Genomic DNA, 19,824 nt, shown 5'->3' with positions numbered 1-19,824 from the left:
TTTAGACTCAGCAACAACCACGGAAGGGGCCTCCTCTTCCGTAAACACAGATCATTTTTTGCCACACACAGAAAACCTGCCTTATGCATCACTACTACCATCCCATCCCTGAAAGGATGCATTTGATAGTATACATGCTGTTTTGTTGAGCAAAATAATGGCATCAAGAGGTGTTCAGGAATATAACCCTGGTGCTGAGTGAAAGGGGTATTGTCAGAAAGAAGAATGGAGACCGGGACATTGTTAGGAAAGTTTATAAATAGCCCAAAGTAGCGATTATGAAGGCCTCTCAAAGAGCAGTGGATGTGGGAATGGAAAGGTGAGGAAAGACATGGAAAAGACCTGAGAAGCAGAAATGTGTTTACTTATTTGAGACATATTTATTGAATAACTATTGCCTACCTCTCCCACTGTTCTAAGTGCTGGGATACAACAGTGAGCAAGATACATGAGAGTTTCTTTCCTTCCACTCTAGTGGGTAAAGAAAGGCAATAAATAAGGAAATAAGTTTTAAAAATAAGATGATTTCAGAGGGTGATGCAAAAATAAACTAATGTGTGAAGACAGAGAATGACTAGGTCAGGGAGATGTGTGTCTGCTTGTATGTATGTGTATAAAACTGTTCTAGGTTGAATGGTCAGCAGGAAAGACTTTCCCAAGGAAGTGACATTGGAGCTGATAACAGGGAGGGGAAGGAGGCAGCCATGGGGAGACCTGAAGAAGAGAGGTCCAGAAAAAATGGGAGAGAAAATACAAATTCCCTAGGAAAGGGGACAGTCTGGACAAGTTTAAGAAAGAGAAATAAAGTCAACACATTTGGAGTTGTTGTCTTGAATAGAGGGCTTAATGGAATATAGGAGGAAGAACACAGGTGGAAAATATAAGCAAAAGTTAGAGAGAGTGGGGCTTTGATCCTGTAATGATTATATGACATGAACTTTATTAAAAATAAAAATCTAACTTTGGCTGCTGAGTGGAAACAAAGTGAAGGAGAGTAAGAGTAGAAACAGGGATATCAGAAAGTAGTCTGTTTTGTTGAGGCCAGAGATGATGGTAGCATGTTTTAGGGAACCACATGAAGTCATAAACACACCCAGGTTCCAGATTAAAGTGTGGATAACAGATGTCCAATCCCTTGTGATCTGGCTGTGACTCTACTTCTCAGTATTGTATTCAAGAAAGCATACAGAAATGAAATTGAATAAAAATAGTATACAAATAATCTTGAGTTTGCTGTAATTTTTTTTTTTAAAGCTAACCAATCCCTAAAAAGTGCTTTAACTTTTTTTTTTTTTTTTAACAGGTGAATAAACAACTCACAATTGACCAGGACAAAGAGTCACTATACTGTGGTTTAACTCTTTTATCCAGACTATGTATCCAAGCAGCACATCGACTAGCCATTGGTAATTAGAAACTAACAAGGAGTCAGGAAGACAGGAGATTATATATAATCCAGGATATCCCTAGCAGGTTTCAGAGACCAAGCTATGTAAAGAATATGATTCACAGACAGGAAACTGAGCCACTGGAAAACCAGGACAAACTCGGGGCACAAAAGGATTGGGGGATGAAGGCCAGGTAGGTCAGTAGTGGGGTCCACAGCAGGCGAGGTGTCCTGAGCAGACCAGAGAGCTCTGCCAGCAGGGCACACTGCCCAAGCTTGAGCACTGCACCTGTCAGATTTAGAGGAATGTGAGAGCAAATGATGGAAGTAAATATTCCCTAACAATCCCTAGTTTGGGGGCAAAAAAGCCAGACTTTTTAAGGATATGTATTTTTCTTCTCTTAGTCACAAGTATCACAGAAACGCTGACTCATTTTGAAAATGACAAGAGAGCATTGATTGATCCAGGAATCGTCCACAATAATCTCATGGATCTATGGAATTTCTGAATAGCTTGGATGGACAATGGTTTACATGATGTTACCAGTCTCTCAAGGCTAATTTGAGGGTCACGGGCTCTAGCAAGGGGTAGCAGAGTGGGTCTGCTTTGAGGTGCAGTGGACGAGGGAGGCTCTGTGGAATAAAGCAGTAGTAAATATTCAATGCTTCAGGGCATCAACTGGGTCTTGCCCTGGGGTCCTCATTTTAAAATAAAAGGCTGAACAGTTAGTGAAACTAATACAATTAAATATACTAAATGATTTTTACCCCAGAGGTAGCCTGACAAAGTCATACAAACATCATAACTCAAGGTGACAAAATCATCCTCAAATCTAGACAGAGGATGCTTCTTAAGTGAGGAATGAGGTAGTGACCCATCACCCATGTCTGGGCAGGTCTGGCTGATAAATCAATAAGTCAGCATGTGCAAGAAGCATGTGTGTGTTACAAGTTTACCCCTGGCAACACTATAGGCAGAAGCCATAGCAGGTCCTTTTCCTGGGGGGAGGCCGAGCATATACCTCCTTGCTAAAGGGGATTTCTCATAGTCCTTCAAAATTCCCTATTCTAAATTGTGGCTGCCTCTGAATCCATTAAATTGAAGCCCTAACTAACCTCCAGGACCTCAGAACGTGTCTGTATTTGGAGGGAGAGCCTTTGAAGAAGTAATAAGTTAAAATGAGGCCATTACATTAGGGTGTGCCCTGATACAATCTGATGGGGGTCCCTATAAGAAGATGACATTGGGACACACAAATACTAGGGGCGGGCACACACAGAGAAAAGGCTACATGGGGACACAGTGGGGCAGACAGCCATGTGCACAGCTAAGGAGAGAGGCCTGGAAGAAATCATATTGGATTCCTAGTCTCTACAATAAGTTTCTGTTGTTTAAGCCACACCTAGATTGTGGTATTTGTTATGATAAATGGAATCACAGTAGAAAATTAAACTATCTGTACATTGTGCTAATCTAAACCTCAGTATTTTCTTGACTTTGAAGAAAATAATGAGGGATTCTGAGAGGACAGACTACCTGTTATTCCTGACTGGTGTGGCTCAGTTGGTTGGAGCATCATCTTATAGACCAAAGGTTGAGGATTCAATCCTGGGTCAGGGCCCATGCCCAGGATGCAGGTTCAATCCCCAGTTGGGGGAGCATACGTGAAGACATCCAATTGATGTTTCTCTCTCACACCTCTCTCTCTCTCTCTCACTCTCTCTCTCTCTCTCCCTTCCTCTGTCAATAAAAGCAATGAAAAAGTGTCCTTGATTAAGGATTTTAAACAAGAAGGAAAAATAGAACTATCTATCAGACATTTTATTGTGTTTTTTAAGACATAAAACCACAGCCATTTACTTACATTCCATGGCATTTACTAATTGACAGGTGGCACTATATTTGCTCCTAAAACATCCTTGCCTCCCTTCCTCATCCTGCCTGACTGACTTGCATGCTCTGTGCTCTCCCATGGAGACCGTGGGCTCCTCACAGCCAGCAGCCATCTGCTACATTTATTCATGGTAGGCTATACTCATCTCGATTTGTGAAGCAAGAGTTGTTGCTTAATATCTCACCCACTTAAGGAAGTTATTTGGCATCTAATTTCTCATTTTCACCTTTATAGGAAGGGCAATATTTAAATACTAGAAAGAGCTGCTACTTGTACAAGGCTCTCTCAACCACAGGGAAACAACAGGGAACCCTCTCAGGTTGTGAAGTACCGAAAGCAACAGTCATTTATGACTGGGAGTGCTTGTCAGCTGGTGTTATGGTCCTGTTCATGACCTGGTTCCCACTGAGCCAGGCATCCCCGTTATTGATTGAAGACGTTCTCTCATCCACACCTCCTCCAATTTTCAAATGGCCCTGCAGTGTTGACCTCAAGGACTAATGCTTATTTTCTGACTCCCATTGTCCTTGACACTTCCTCTGCCCTTTTCCTCTGTACCAAGTGAAAAAGCAAAAAGAAAAAAAGAAGAAAGCAATGCCATCCTTTCTTAGTTGATGACATGAGAAACACCTGACCTTCCATTCTTGGTAGGACAGATACCAAAATCCACATTTGCATTGGCAATTGGTGACCTGACTTCTGATCCGTCAAGAGTATTGTTTACCTTCTGGGATAACAAGAGCAACATTTTTTTTTTTTTTTTTTGAGCTCTTACTATATGCAACATGTTATGTAACAGCTACATGGATCATCTAATCCTCATACTGGCACTATAAGGTAGGCATTATTATCCCACATAATGGAAGAGAAAATTGAGTCATAGAGAAGTCGAGTAACTTGTCTAGCATCACCTACCTAACAAGTGTCAAAGCCCTGAAGCTCAGGATTCTGCCTACAGAGCAAGCACACTTAATCATCCCACTCTACACTGCCTTCCCCATCGCCCCACCTATGTCAAGATGGCATTACAATTCCAGCTTAATGACTGCTAAGTCTATAAAGGAAAGCAGAAAATACAAGAAAATTTGGAATTCAAGATGAGGTTAGTTTATGCCCTAGTAAGCCTAAAATATTAGCCAATCAGAAATGCTCAGAACCCTTGGAAATAGAAAATTGGAGTTTAAGTAAGATGCAGGAGATATTAAGGAAGACTAAAAATTGGAGTTCAAGCAAAGAAAATAAATAAATATAAAATATTTGTATCATATTTTTGCAAAAGGTTGAATAAGAGAGTTAAAAAGTTCTATGCGATTTCAAGAGTAAGATAATTTTCAGATGGAGTATGGGGCCTGTTGGTCTGGCATTCAGAAAGGCTTACTAGAGTTGGGCTATGATTTTGACAGGTGGAGATGGAAGAAAAAGGAATTCTAGAAGAGGAGGGCAGTCTAACTCCTGAAAGGACACCTCTAGAAACAAAAGAGAACAATGCAGTTTCTGTTGTATGAAAATGACTAAGGACACCAATGCGCTCAGAATTTGGGGTGTATGTGGAGGACTAATAAGCGAGTAGGATAGAAATGGAGGAACCTTAGAAACAGAGGAACCTATTTATGATTATGCCACAATGACAATAAAATAATCAGCCAAATCATTCTATTCAATCAAACCTGCTAATGTCCATGACTAAGCCTTTGGTTAAACTAAATTGTTCAATAAGTCAATGCATTCTAATGAGTTCTTCAATCAAAATATGTTTCCCCCCAGACCTGGCAATCTCAATTGCTTAATTTTGGCACCTAAAACCTTAAAGCCCTACACTCTTGAGAGTTAGAAGAGGCTCTGGAGATTATTTAGTACACCATTCTCTTCGATGTTTCAACTGTGAGCACACACGTCTGAGGAGTTTTGAAATTGCAACTTTTATTTTGTGTCAAGGACTTCAAATGTCATTTTTTAATGTAAATGATAATGAATAGAAGTATCTCAGAACTACAGGGGAAAGCTATACTTGGCTTACTTTATTTAATTTGAAAATTGGAAAGCTGTTTCATTCTTTGTGAGGAAAAAAATGTATCTTTGAAATGTTCAAATGATGGTAATCTCCCCACCCTATCTCCCCAATGTATTTATACAATTAAAAAATATATTGCAGGACACTGGTGATATGATATAGAATGCAGCTCCAATAATTCTCATAGCAGTTACTTTCAGCAGTACATACATATGTTTAAGTAATGTATGTGCCTCTACACAAATCAGGGTATCAATATTATTTATGAATGATCCCATAATTCCAAAAAGCCTTCTCTTACTATCTCCCACAGTAGCTGATTAAAAAAACAAGAATAAAATCCAAACAAAACAAAACCCTCTGCACTTTTCAAGTGAAATGCAATAAAACTCCTAAATGAAGAATAGGCTGAAAGAAAACAACCGGATCTGGGAATTTTGCCAAACCTTCACTTTAAGGAACTTTATGCAGAGATAAAGGAAGGACATTATGCTAGAAATGCAAAATCAACTCAGCCTCCTTGGCAGGAGTACATTTTAGCCTACAGCACAAAAAGAGTTAATCTGAATTGCAAACTGGAGTTGCATTAAATATGCTTTGTTTGCCATTCAACAAGCTTTGCTTTAATGGCAAAGGCAATACTGAAATTGGGTGAGTACTTAAACTTTATTATGGAAGTAAATGAGGCTGCTCTAGAAGTCTTCCATGATAAGAAAAACATGCTATGAGGAGTTATTGAACTTTTGATTTTCTTATCCAGAACAATTCTCTATTTGCCTGATATTTTCAGATAATGGTTCCACAAAATTAAATATGGCCTCCCTGTTCTAACAGCAAAACCCCAAACAAAACTTAAAGTATGTCTTCTTTGCATGTTATAGTTAATGAGCTTTCATTATGCTTAATGTACTTTTAATAGTCTCCTATGGCAAGATGGTGATATTAAATGTGGGAATAAAATATCCATGATACAACCTTGAATTTGTTATAGTGTCTTTTTATCTGAGGGCTCAGAACACTTCACACACATTTTCATTCAGTATCTCCTTGAGGTGTATTATGAGCATTTTATGGTTGAGGACACTGGGGTGTAGAAAGACTAAGGGAATTGAGGTCATCTCCAGAGCTCACACTAAGCACAACCTGGAAGTTTCCCCGAGCAGGAGGGAGTGCTCTTTCCTTCCTGGCTGCACTGACTTTTGGGGGCCCTACATTGATTGCAGCTTCACTAGTCTTTTCCTTCATGGGGTTTCCTCCCTTACCTGGACACCATCAGAGGCAGGGATGTAACTTGCCCTTTTAAATGTGTCTGTCACATTTCTGAGGATTTCCACAGACATGAGAAGATCTCCTGCATAGAAATTTTTCCTCTGAGTTAAATCCAACAGTGTCTTGGTCACCTGAAACATCCCATCACCTGCCAGCATCCGCTGCCCCTTAGCAAGGTGTTCTTTAATCTGGATGGTCAAAAGAACAGAAAAAAAACATCAGAATCTTCATTACTATTTCTCTATGTATCTTCATCGAATAAATGTGTTTAAAGTTGGAGAGTCAACTTTCAAGAAGCTTTGAAACACTTGGGAGGACTTTAAAACTGTAAACTGTGCATTTCCCACACTTGGATGAATATCCAGAACACAAGAACTAATGAGTGTATATACTTTGGCAGGCTGACAGACCTGCCTTTATCTCGTTCTCAGAACACCCAATTCAACACATTGGAGAATGTATGTATTAACTTAGATTTTTAATTTAAGTAAAAATAAAAATTACTTTTGCATGAGGTAAATATGGAGATTGTAAGCTGTGCTCAGAAATGGGAGCTTATAAACACTTCAAAATTTCCATTTGTATTAAAAAGTCAAGCTTAGTGATTTTTGCCTTACCTCTTAAAAAACACATATCTTTATGCAGTAGCAAAATTAAGTTGCCACAAGTACATTTTAGCTTTAGAAGATATCTCTAGCTTTAGAGATCTACTATGACATGATTAAAAGGTAGATTACTTCAGCTTTATTTTAAAAAAGAAATAACCTAATAACAAAAATAAGATGACCAAAAAAACAAAACAAAACAAACAAAACAAAACAAAACAAACAAAAAAAAACAAAACACTCAAAAAAACCCAATAACCTCTCAGGTCTTCAGCAGCAGAATGAACTATTAAGATGCAGGGCTTAAATTAGTTTGATGGCCAGAGAAATATGCTGTCAAGTTTCATATATGCTTATCTTACAGTTCAAGGGAAGAAAAGTATCTTATATTGTAAAAGAATGGTAAAGTAAGAGAGGGTAAAGTGATAGCAAGAATCCATGTACTGTTCTTTATTTATTAAATGGTTAATCCTTATCATTCCATTGCTAAATTTGTGATAAAATTAACTTATCAAAAGATCATGCAATCAAGAACTAACACACCAGAGAAATATGAAAATAGAAAGGGTAAAGTGTAATAATTGTAATGATCAATTTCCCATTAAGAATCGTGCCAACAAATCCTGTACAGTGTGGCAATCAATCTGAACGAATCCAAAGAGTTAGGAGTTTTCAGAAAATTGTATTTAAAAAAATATCTTGCCACTTTAGGTATTTTACTTTAGTCTCTAAAACTCTGTCTAAAATATTTTTGGTAAAGTAAAAATCTTCAGACATATTCTATTTCTATTACTATTCTAAAAGACAACATAATCATACAATTTATTTCTTCCAGTTTTCTTCTTTCATTTCTCTCCCTGTCTCTCCTGAGTGCCAGCCATCAACCACTGACTAAATCCCAAAGGATTGGTATAGGTTGCATCAGTGATCAGCCCTTGTCTACCTGTTTTCTAAATTACTGATTAATATTTGCAACTATCTGTTCATGTTATGGATTCCATAACTTCATGTGTTTGCACTGGCTATTCCACCCCCATCCTTTACATCACCTCACGTTTATTCACTACTTGGATTTTGTACTGGTTCTTCTAATTTTTTTTTCTTTCCTTTCTTTGTTTTTTAGCACCCTGACCAGGAACTGAGCCAGCAACCTTTCAGTTCGCAGGCTGGCATTCAGTCCACTGAGCCACACCAACCAGGGCAGTTCTTCTAAATATTTAAACGGATTGAATCAACTTTCTTCTCTGTGTTATCTCTTTTGTTATAGACACATCACTGTGTCATAGTGAATTATAATCATTTGCTCATGCCTTAGTAGTCCTTCTAAACTTGAAGGTAGGTTCCCTTCCTTAATCACAGCCTTAGAAGACAGCACAGTAAAAGTTTGGTAGAGTTAATTAATATTTTTATGTCTCAACTATACCTTTATTGTGTAATATAATGGATGGTCTTTAGAGCCAGTAGTGCCCAGGCTTTTATTTAAACCTTGCAACTTATTATTTATGTAATTGAATATATAGGAGACTAAGTTACCATATCTCCTCTAAGATTTGAAAAATATGCCTATCTGGTTAAAACATTTAAAAAATAAATTTTTTTAATTCAAATGAGTCACACAATCCTAAAATACTTATCACAAGCTACTGCACAACAGGAAAGCTTCTTGCCTCAGCACGATCTGTACACCCTACAGGAACCCATTCCTGGGGAGGGACAGCTAACACCTTTCCCCTCATTCGCTATGCCCTAGTCACTCCGGCCTTTTTGATCTACCTCAACAACATTAAGCAGTGCCTGTCTCAGGGCCTTTGCACTTGTTTTTCCTTTTGCCTGGAATAGTCTTCCCACAGAGATCCATATGCATTTCTGTCACTTCCTCAGAGAGGTCTTACTTGACTCCCTCTCTAATATGGTACCATTATCATTCATCTCAACCTTCCTTCATTGTGCTCAACCTTACCTGCCATTGTGCCATCTATTTCTTGGCTTATTTTTTTTCCCCACTCCACCTTTAGAATATAAGTCTTGTGAAGAAAGAGACTTTGTCTACATTGTTTACTCTTATATTCCCAGCACCTAGAGGATGTACTTAATATATTGAAAAAAATGAATCAATAAATGAATGAATAAGTCACATTAGGTCATAGGATTAAGTTAGGTACTCTTGAAAGCTGCCTTAACTTGCTCATCAACCTAGTCCATGCATAGCAAACACTGGTATCAAATAGCATGAGATATACCTGGCTTAAAGAGACAGTGCAGCTCCTGGGCTTGAATGTATGGTTCAGTGGGTAGAGTGTAAAGTTTCAAAGTGAAATTAAGTTAATAGGGTCTAACCTAAAAAATGTCATAAAATTCAGTCTTCAGTTTTCTGCTGGGGATGCAGATCCCAGCTGTGAGGGCTAAAATGGTTCTCCATTAGGAAGAGAACACAGAAATGATTGTCAAGGCAAACATCCTCTGACTACTTCAGATCAGCTCTGTATCTATTTTGGCAACACATATGCATGCCTGTGAGGGACCTAATTTGCTCAGATCTAATATATCTTTTCTTTCAAACAAAATTATCACAATACTAACTTGAATCTTGAGGAATAAAACATCTCTATATGTTTTTGCTGTTTGAAATAAAAATAATACAGAAAGCACTGGATGGCTTAGTTAATCAGAGATAGGAAAACCAGTCTTTCACGTCTAGGTCAACATCAAATATGGCCTCAGTCAGTAGCAAATTAATATCACTGTCCATCTGACAGCTGTTTAGCAGGGTTATGGGGAATAAGCTGTTCTCAGTCTAGCTCTTGGCAGACAGGCGCTTAAATCACAACACCAGCTCTCACAAATGGCATTAATTAGCATTTTTCCTGGCATTGTTGGTGGAAAGCACCCAGAACAAATAACCTTGAAATAGCTGTGCATGCTAGTGTAGACTATTGGTAGCAATTACAACGTGTATCAAGAGTTTGGACGAGACAGATATCCATCCAGCACATATTTAGTTGATGAAAAATTCCAGTTTCTTGACCTTCTTACAAGTGTACTGTAAAAGTTTCTTTCCTTACCATGAGCCTACTTTTTCCTAGAATGACAAATCCATGTTTATCTGCAGGTCTCTTTTTCTCTTTTTTCTGGATCATGAAGAAGGACAGTTCAGATTGAGTTTTTTCAACTTACTTTTTCTCTATTTCAAATTGTCCCTTATTTGCATACCACCTCTTTCCTTTGTTTCCATCTCTATGAATTAACTCTATGCTTATCTCTATGATTTGAATCTCATCTAATCTTTCTTCTACAATCCTTCCCTCTTTCAAACATATGGCCTGAATTTTATTTATTTATTAATAACTTTATCGGGGTGACATTGGTTAATAAGATCGCATTGGTTGTAAGCGTACATTTCTATAATACACCATGTTTATATTGCACTGTGTGCCTACCACTCAAAGTCAATATTTTGACAAAAGATGTATATCTTATTTAAATATCAACTTTTTACATAGCTCTTTCTTTTCAACTGTTGTCTTCTTTCAGTTCTCTTCAAAATAAAAATCAGAAGTATGAAATCTGATTTGAACCCCACAATTATTTAAGTTGCAAATTAAGCTCAGAAGTTACCTTCTAAACAGTCTTTCTGGGAATCTTGCTAGTATATTATGTTTGTAGAACAAATGGAGTCTTAAAATCTGGATTTAAATTGTGGTTTACAATTTACAACATTGAACTACTGGAGAAATTATTTGCCTCTTTCCTAGAATCATTTGATCTGTCTGTAGGAAGAAGCAAATATCATCACACAGTTGTTATAATGAGTTACTGTGAAGATAGATGTTAAAAGTGGACATTCAGTGACTATTTCCCTTCTTCTGTTATCATCTTCAGTTTCTAAATATAGCTATGCAATGCCATTCATAGCCATCCTTTTTACTTGTGGGCATGAGATAGATCCCAATGCAGATCTTCAGCACTTCTCATCTCACTCATTACAATAGTCTCCTCGTTGGTCTTACTGAGCCCTTTCCCATACTAAACTATCCTATGTTTCACATCTCTGAACATGTCATCTCTCTGCTAAAAGTAAATAAATAAAACCCACCATTTTCATATTAAATACACCCTCCATTGTTTGATTTATAGACCATCCAAATATAATTTTAACCTATAATTCCAATCATTTATCTATCTTATTTTACCCATCCAAACATTATTCTCCTACTATTTTTATATAGTTAGTGATTACTATTTCAGTTTTACTCTCCCATCTTTATTGCTACTTAGTAATTTAACCTACCTCACCCTTGAATTCCTCAAGTTAGTCTTTATTATATTATTATTACTGATTTCAAACTAATAATACTTTTTAATCAGTCTATTAATTCCACTATTGCTTGTTAACAATTTTTCTTGAATTCACTTTGACTTTCAGTGTATTGTCCTTTATTTCTAGTCTTTTAGCACTTATTTTAGTAAACTTCTGTGAATGGCAACTCTTTCAAATCTTTGACTTTTTTTTTTTTTTTTAAGTTATACTCATTTTCAAATGATCTTTTAGATAGAGGTGTTTTTTATTTTCCCCTTAGCATTTTCATAAAGTGACTTCAGTGCCTCTTTTGTTTCATGTGCGTGGTCTTCTGTCAGTTAAAGAGCTGATCTTTCAGAGACTATCAATCTTTTCTTTGTGGTATCTTTTAAGATTTTCCTTTCTGTCTTTGGTATAATGCAGATTAAATTTATTTGTAGTTGCTTTAACTTATTAAACATCTTTTTCAATCTGAATATCTTATCTATCTTCAACGTTGGAAAATTCTTATGCACTAATTCATAGACTATTTCTGCTCCCTCAATCTCTTTGAGGTCTGTTTCTGGAATACATTTCTATTATATTGTATACATTCCTACTAAATGTATGCTAACTTTTTCATTCTATTCTTCACTTCTATGTTCTCTTTTATATTTTCACTTCTTTCTCTAGCTATTCTGGCTTATGAGTGATCTTTTTCCAGACCTAACTTCCAGATCACTAATACTTTCTTCAATTGTGTTTAATTAGATATTTATTCTATCAATTAATTTTCATGACAATATTTTCCACTTATAGAAGTTCTAGTTAATCTTTTTCATATTCTCCCATTCCTTAACTGTGCATCCTCTTATCTTTAAATTATTTTAAACAAATAATAATTTTTGTTATATTTTTTATCATTTTTATTCATTTCATTGTTAATTTTTCTGGTTGCTGCATTTGATGATTCTCCCTCATGTTATCTGTAATTATTGTGAACTCATAATTAAGGAGATGTATTTATGTTTTGGCAGCCCCAAGTTGCTTCTTTGTGAAAGAGGTGCTAGAAACTAGTTTTGAGTGTTTCTCTGAGGGTGGGGGTCCTAAGGCAGTTCAACAATACTGGATTATTTTTATGCTCATTTTCAAGTTAATTCCTTCACTTTATGGCTCAGACTAGGAGTTTCCATTTCTGAAAAGTTGTTTTGTCCCTCTCCTTCCAAAAATATTATATGAACTGCAAATTTCTTAGACATATTCTAGACCTGTAGGGTATTTCTAGTCCATTATGCCAGAACAGTCAAGATAGTTGTGGACCATTGAAGAGGGTTTGATATAGCATCACTGCTTTAGCGTGAGGGAGTCTTGTCAGCATCCTAACAAGGCTTTAGAATCTTAGCTTCCGCCACCTAGGACTCACAGATAGCCTGAAATATTCATAGGCTGCTGGACCATCAGCTTTCCCCTACAACTCTGGCTTTGGTTTCTTTTCTCTTCACTTTTGGTACCTAAAAACTTCCCTTTTTTTTTCTCTTGAAATAAGACATAATACAGTATTTGAGCCCTGGCTGCTGTGGCTCAGTGTATTGAGCGTTGGCCTGCGAGCCAAGTGTAGCTGGTTCGATTCCCAGTCAGGGCACGTGACTCGGTTGCACGTCAGATCCCCAGTTGGGGGTGCAAGTGAGAGGCAACCACATAGTGATGTTTCTCTCCCTCTCCTTCTCCTTTCCCCTCTCTCTAAAAATAAATAAAAACAAGAAACAAATAAATTATTTTTTAAAGACATAATACACTATTTGAAAATATATTCTTGCTATAGTTAATGCAGAAGTCACTATGGTCTATGAAGTGTTAGCTGGATCTATTCCACTGTTCCACTACTATTGTAGGTTCTCAATACTAGCCTGACTGAACTACTCACCATTTCCCAAGGAAAGCCCATGGGATCCCACTTTTGCTCCCTTATACTGTTCTACAACTTTAAATGTTCTTCAAAAATCCTTTTGTTAAGTTATTTTTCTTTTCTCCTTCCTGAATTCTTTTCAAATAACTAAAAAGCATGATATGACCTCTACTTTCAAACCTCACAGGAGTAAATCTTCCTTTCTCTTATAGTAATATAGTATTTAGTGTTTGTGTTCTTATTGTATCCATTCTACCAGACATTAAACTCCTAAAGGGCCTGTAACTACTTATTCATCTTTGTTTCACCTGTAATTTCTAGATCATTTTCTGACACACAATGATATTTTCTCAAAGGATGTGCTAAATTAAACTGAAACTCCAGAAGAAATTTTTCCTTCTATAGCAATCATCCTCAAAAGTTAACGAGTTAAAACATAGTAGCTCACGATTATTCAAAACAAAGTACATGTAATAACTAAAGAATTTTTACATTTCCTGACAGAATTGCCTTTTAAAAGATGACCTTTTAATATAAATGGGAAAATTATTTCACCAATTTTAAATATCTACAACTATAGTTACATAATTGCTACCTTTTAAAAAATAATGATTACAACAATGACATAGTATTATTGGGTGCCTATTATATTGTGACTATGAGATTGTTTTACATGAGTTACCTCACTTGAGTTTTAAAACAACCATGGGAGACATAATAATTATCCCCATTTTGCAGATGAAGTAGTATAGACTTTGTGCTGTGAACTACATTCTCTAGAACTCTATAGCTCTAATATTGTCCCAAGATTTCAGCTCAAGCAGTTGGATTCCAGAATCTATGCTCTTAATTACCACCTGCTTAACTCAGGCTTTATATAGTGCTTTTGTTAGAACCTGTCAAGATGTTTAAATATTTAAAAATAATTTTCAACCACATTTGTTTTAAGGAGGCATTAAATCTTTTTTTCAGATGAGGAAAGAATATAAGAAGCAAGAAACTTGCAGCAACTTGCCAGGTTGTTGAGGCATTGCCAATTATTTGAGTAGTGGTCATTACTTTGGAATATAATGGGTAAATCTTCCTAAAGCCATTTAGCTATATTTATATAAATTTTTCAGAGCTAGTTTTCTTCAAGTAGACAGAAAAATCTTCCAGGCTATATCAAAAGTTCTATTTCCATTGGGTCATATTTTGTAATTCTCTCAGTTTAGTCACTGAAATAGCTCAGAAAGGTTTAATAATTTAAATATTTCCTTTAAAATTATAACTGTTAGAGATATATCTGCTCACATTGCAGTATTCAGTGAGCACTTCTGTTCCAAAGGACAAGTCTTAAATTTTTCTGTGTCATTCACATTTAATAGTGTTGACAAGATCACTCGTGAAAGAAAGAAACTGATGTATAAATATAGTGGCTGTTTACGGTTCTGGATGAAGTCTCCTAGCTCTTTATATAGAGATACAGTGAGGGTCATGATTTAAAGAGCAGGTGTGTTTCTTAAATAACCTCATTCTTTCACTTTGTGCCTCCTACTTCCAGTTATAGTTGCCTCTGTTGCATGAATCCTAGGTTTATTGCAGTCACTTTGTGCAAATGACACAGTTTAAACATGATATATCTATGTATTATTTTTAGCACTGACTCCTACAGTCCATCTGTAAGGTGTATTAAAGGTTCTCACAGCTTTTAGTGGCTTCACTTAAGAGATAATTATACAAGAAACTTCTTTTCATAAAGCAATAATCTAAATATATACCTTTTGCTTCAGTTAAAAACTCATTTTGTAAGATCAAAGTCACTAACTAGATGATGATACTAAATTATTTACAAATAAATCTGGTATCTCCAGGAAAGATATCACTCTGTATGGAAAAGAAGGTGTACCATTTGTTTTAATTCATAAATTGTACTTAATTTTCCTTTTTTGATATATAGAACCTATGTCCATCTCAGAGTTGGCCTAGGTCTAGGAGTTCAACTTTGAGGGACAATTCTTATCTAGAGACAACACTATGGGGCAGATTTAGCCCATAATTCACCTGCATAACTCACATGTGTATTGCACAAAGCTTAGGGTGAAGAGCATTTGGCCATAGGCCATTGGGTATCTCAGTTTTTTAGTCCAAGCAATTCCTGAAGTGACGATTGCAAGGTATTGCTATGAGAATAAACTGAGTCCTGAAGAAAATTGATTTTAAAAAAAAAATTGAGTCAGGTGTACTGTGTTTATGTCCCTGGAAAATCTAGAAATTGCCAAAATAAGAATTAGAACAAAGTAAATTTACCTACCAAGTAAAATCTAGAAATAGCTTTAATTTCAGAATTTTTGGCTAGAATTAGTCAAAATACAATTCTTTTTTTTATTTTTTTTATTTTTTTATTTTATTTTTTTTTTCAGATTTAATGTGTTTTATTGATTAAATTATTACATTTGTGCCAATTTCCCTTCCCTCTGCTCCCCTCCACCCGGTGGCCCCCCTCCCTCCAGTTGTCCCCCCCTTTTAGATTATGTCCATTAGTTGTGCATACAGTTCCTCCCAACCTCTCTCCATCTATTCCATTCCCTCCTACCTTGATCCCCAATTCCTATATCATCTCCCTCCCTTTCCCCATTCCCCCTCCCTGTTGACCTCCCCCCAATATGCTTCCCGTACCCACAGTTCCTCTTCCACTCTCGTTGCCTATTTAGTTTGCCTTTGTTTCATCTCCCTAGCTTCTGTTTTTTTTTTTTAAACCAGTCCCTTTAACATCTCATATAACAGTGGTTTGGATCTAATGAACTCTTTCAGTTTTATTTTGTCCTGGAAACGCTTTCTCTGTCCTTCTATTCTGAATGACAATTTCGCTGGATAGAGTATTCGTGGTTGTAGGTTTTGGATTTTCATTACTTTGAATATTTCTTGCCAGTCTCTTCTTGCCTGTAGGGTTTCCCTTGAGAAGTCAGCTGATAGTCTAATTGGGACCCCTTTGTACATAATTCTTTTCTTCTCTCTTGCTGCTTTTAAGATTCTCTCTTTATCTTTAATTTTTTGACATTTTTATTATAATGTGTCTTGGAGTGGTTCTCCCTGGGTCCAGTCTCTTGGGAACTCTCCTTGCTTCCTGGATCTGCAGGTCTATTCCCTTCCCCAAGTCTGGGAAGTTCTCCTTTATTATATTTTCACTCAATTTTTCAAGTTCTAGTTCATCTTCCTCATTCTCTGGCAAACCAATGATTCTTATGTTGGGCCTTTTATAGCTGTCCCAGAGGTTTCTGATCCTTTCATTGTTGCTTCCCATTTCCTCTCGCTGCATTGGTTGACTGCATGTTCCTTCTCCATATTCCAGTTTGTTGAAATGAACTCTGGATTTTATTTCCTTTCCTTCTGTCTCATATGTGGTTTTGTTCCTTTCGTTATGAAAGTTTTTCGCTTCTTTCATATCTTTTTCCTGCTCTTTTGTGAATTCTGTAAGCCACCTGATAACAATGGCCCAGAACTGAGCCTCTGACAGGTTTCTTATCTGTTCATCTGTCAGGTTCTCTATCTGCTGTCTGGTGAGCTGCGCCACCAGGATTTCTATAGTTGTCTGCCTCATTTTGACAGATGCGTTTTGTTTTCTTGGGCTGGCTGTCGGGGGCAGTGCCTGTGTACGCGTCACAAATTAGCGACCGGCGCCTGCCTGTCCGCGACCTATTTCGCAGCCCTGTGGTGCTTTCTTTGGGGGCGGGGGTCCAAGATGGATTCACACAGTTATTCAGCTAGGAGATCGGGATCCGTCCTCCCGCCCCCCTGGGCCTCACTGTTCAAGGCGATGCGGCGGCCGCTCTCCCCAGCGCCGGAGTCGCGCACCGCCAGGGGCTTGCGCAGCCGGGATTCCTCGCCGCCAGCCGCTGTCCAGGTGCAACCGCAAACAGCACTGCCCTCTTTAACTCTTACCTGCCCAAATGGTACCGCTGGTTTATAACTTCATATGTTGGACTTCCGTGTAGTTTTATTTTCTGGAATTTCTAGTTATCCTTTGTTTTGAAGTAGTTGTATTCCTCTATAGTTGTAGAGGGAGACCTAGCGTGTCCGTCTAAGCCTCCATCTTGGCCGGAAGTCTCAAAATACAATTCTTGAAAAAGGACCTAGGTACGTGAAATTTCTTTTCCTAACATCAAACAAATCTGGAAGTTTTTATTAATATTCTGAGCCAGAGGGTAGAACTGGAGCATCCTCCATGAGCTCACAGTATATTGGTCACAGACTAGGACCCAGACTTTCTCAATGTGAGGCAGAACATTAAGTAACCCAGTATCTCTATAAGACTTTTTCAATTCTACTTCCATTACTTGAGTTTTCTGGTCCTTGGGATAGTGTATCAGTCAGAATGGGATAGGTTATGCTGTGATAGCAAGCAACTTTAAAATATCAGTGCCTAAAAATAAATATTTATTTCTCACTCACAGTACATGCCCAACCCAGGTCATCAGGGAGGCTCCACTCATCATAGTCATTCATGGGATTAGGATGCGAGAGAATAAAAGATTTTGCCCTGGTAATGGCATTCTCTTGTGATGGTATGGAGCTGGCTATCGCTCATTTCACTTCTTTGCATTTGTATACCAAATGTTTGCTCTTTAAAAATTTTACTTTCTTTTAAATTTGTTTTTACATTTTACTCTTTTGCATTTATCTACCAAAACTTAAACCCTATATAAAACCTGCCACATGCTTCTTTTTTTTAAATCTTCACTCAATGATATGTTCATTGATTTTAGAGAGAGAGGAGTGGGAGAGAGGAAGGGAGTGGAGGGCAGGGGGAGAGAGAGAGAGAGAGAGAGAGAGAGAGAGAGAGAGAGACTGTTATGAGAAACATCACTTGGCTGCCTCCATGACTGCTGTGAGAAACATTGCTTGGTTGCTTCTATACATGCCCTGATGTGTGTGTGTGGGGGGAGGGGTCGAAAACATAACCTTTTAGTGTATGAGATGATGTTCCAACCAACTGAGCCACTCAGCCAGGCTGCCACATACTTGTGCATTTGAATCTCAAAGGGAACTTTTCAAAATTAAGATTCTGACTAGGTAGGTCTGACACAGGGTCTGAGTTTCTACATTTCTAATAAGCTCCTGGGTGCTGCTGACCCTTCTGGTTTTCAGAAACATTTTGGCCCTACCAAATGCCTTTTTTTCACCTTTATTCAAGTAGCTCAACTTTGCTGGAGAAAAAAATCACAACTAAATTGACTAGCTATACTCTAAGTTCTTTATTTCCAACCTTAGTACAATATAATCTTTGGCAACCCCCAGACCCACCTGTCTCAAGATACTCCTCACTGTCTTGCCTTCCTTATTTCAGACAATGACATCACTATCAGCTAAATGTGCTCACTGAACCTTAATAAAGGTTGATACCATCATCTCTCATCTGGATCACTGTAGCAGGCTTCAGAGGTTCCAGTCCTGCTACCCTACAGTCTATTCTCCACAGAAGAGCCATATGACCCTTTTTAATTAGATCAAAACACATCAATCCTCTACTGTCAATAGATTCCCTTTGCACTGGGAATAAAATCCAAACTCCTAGAAAAGCTTTTAAGGTACAGAATATTTTTTCCCTACCTAGTTTTCCAGACTCATCTCATGACAGTCTCTTTTTTTGCTCAGCACACCTCCTCAAAGACCTCAAGGTTATTCATATGCTAGTCTCTCTAAGTGAAATCTACTCTCATTCCCTGGTGAACTCATTCTCTCCACTCTGCATGTCTGGATCCACCTCATTTTCAGGTCACGATTTTAAAGGTCACTTACTCATAGAGACCTCACTGACTTTTTTATTGAGGCAGTCCTCAAACATCATTCTCTATGCTGGCACTGTGTTCATTTTCTTCAACATGTATATCACAGTTTGTAATTGTATTATCTCTTTCTTATCTACTTTGTATTTGTTGTGTGTATCACATTTAAGATTCATTCACATGTTCTTGCATTGTGTTGCACAGAATTAAGTTAATGGGTAGATGAATGGATGCATGAATGATTGGACAATATTATACACTTTCCTTTATAATATTTTTTACTTTGGCACTTGCCAAAATATAATTTTCTGTACAAGTATATTGTATTAAATTATCCTATGAGTAAGTTCCAAGTCAGTGAATTTTAATGGCTAAAACTAACTAACATTTCTTCTATTTAGTCACACTAAATGCACATCTGAGAGAAGCTTAAAAATCTCCTGGGCTTGTATTATGATCAGTAATATGTTGTGAGCTCTTTTTTAAAAAGAGAAAAGATAAGTATAAATGTTATAAGTATTTAATTATACATCTATACAATAGACTCCCTTATAATTTTCTAGGAAACATTATTATATGAACTTAAAGATTTATTATTTTTTACAATAAAGTTGAAATTTATTTGTTTAGTACAGTATAGTAATTCAATTCAGGTAAGGTCAATCCTTTTGCCAACACAATTAGAAAAATATATACAAATTATAAAAAAA

At 37.1% G+C, this 19,824-nt stretch overlaps 1 protein-coding gene across 1 annotated transcript in view; it reads right to left on the bottom strand.

Annotated features, from left to right (window-relative positions):
- ADGRB3 (adhesion G protein-coupled receptor B3) overlaps positions 1–19,824 on the bottom strand; it is a 709,724-nt gene that overhangs the window by 391,772 nt on the left and 298,128 nt on the right. Inside the window, exon 9 of the mRNA XM_090282641.1 lies at positions 6,556–6,750. Coding sequence (XP_090138767.1) covers positions 6,556–6,750 — 195 coding nt within the window. The remainder of the gene's footprint in view (positions 1–6,555; positions 6,751–19,824) is intronic.

This window comes from Furipterus horrens, unplaced genomic scaffold (genome assembly GCF_987537825.1).
Source record: "Furipterus horrens unplaced genomic scaffold, mFurHor1.1.pri manual_scaffold_6, whole genome shotgun sequence".
In the NCBI taxonomy this organism is placed as follows: Eukaryota; Metazoa; Chordata; class Mammalia; order Chiroptera; family Furipteridae; genus Furipterus; species Furipterus horrens.
Note: the sequence above shows the minus strand (reverse complement) of the source record. Positions and strands in the feature narration are given on the sequence as shown.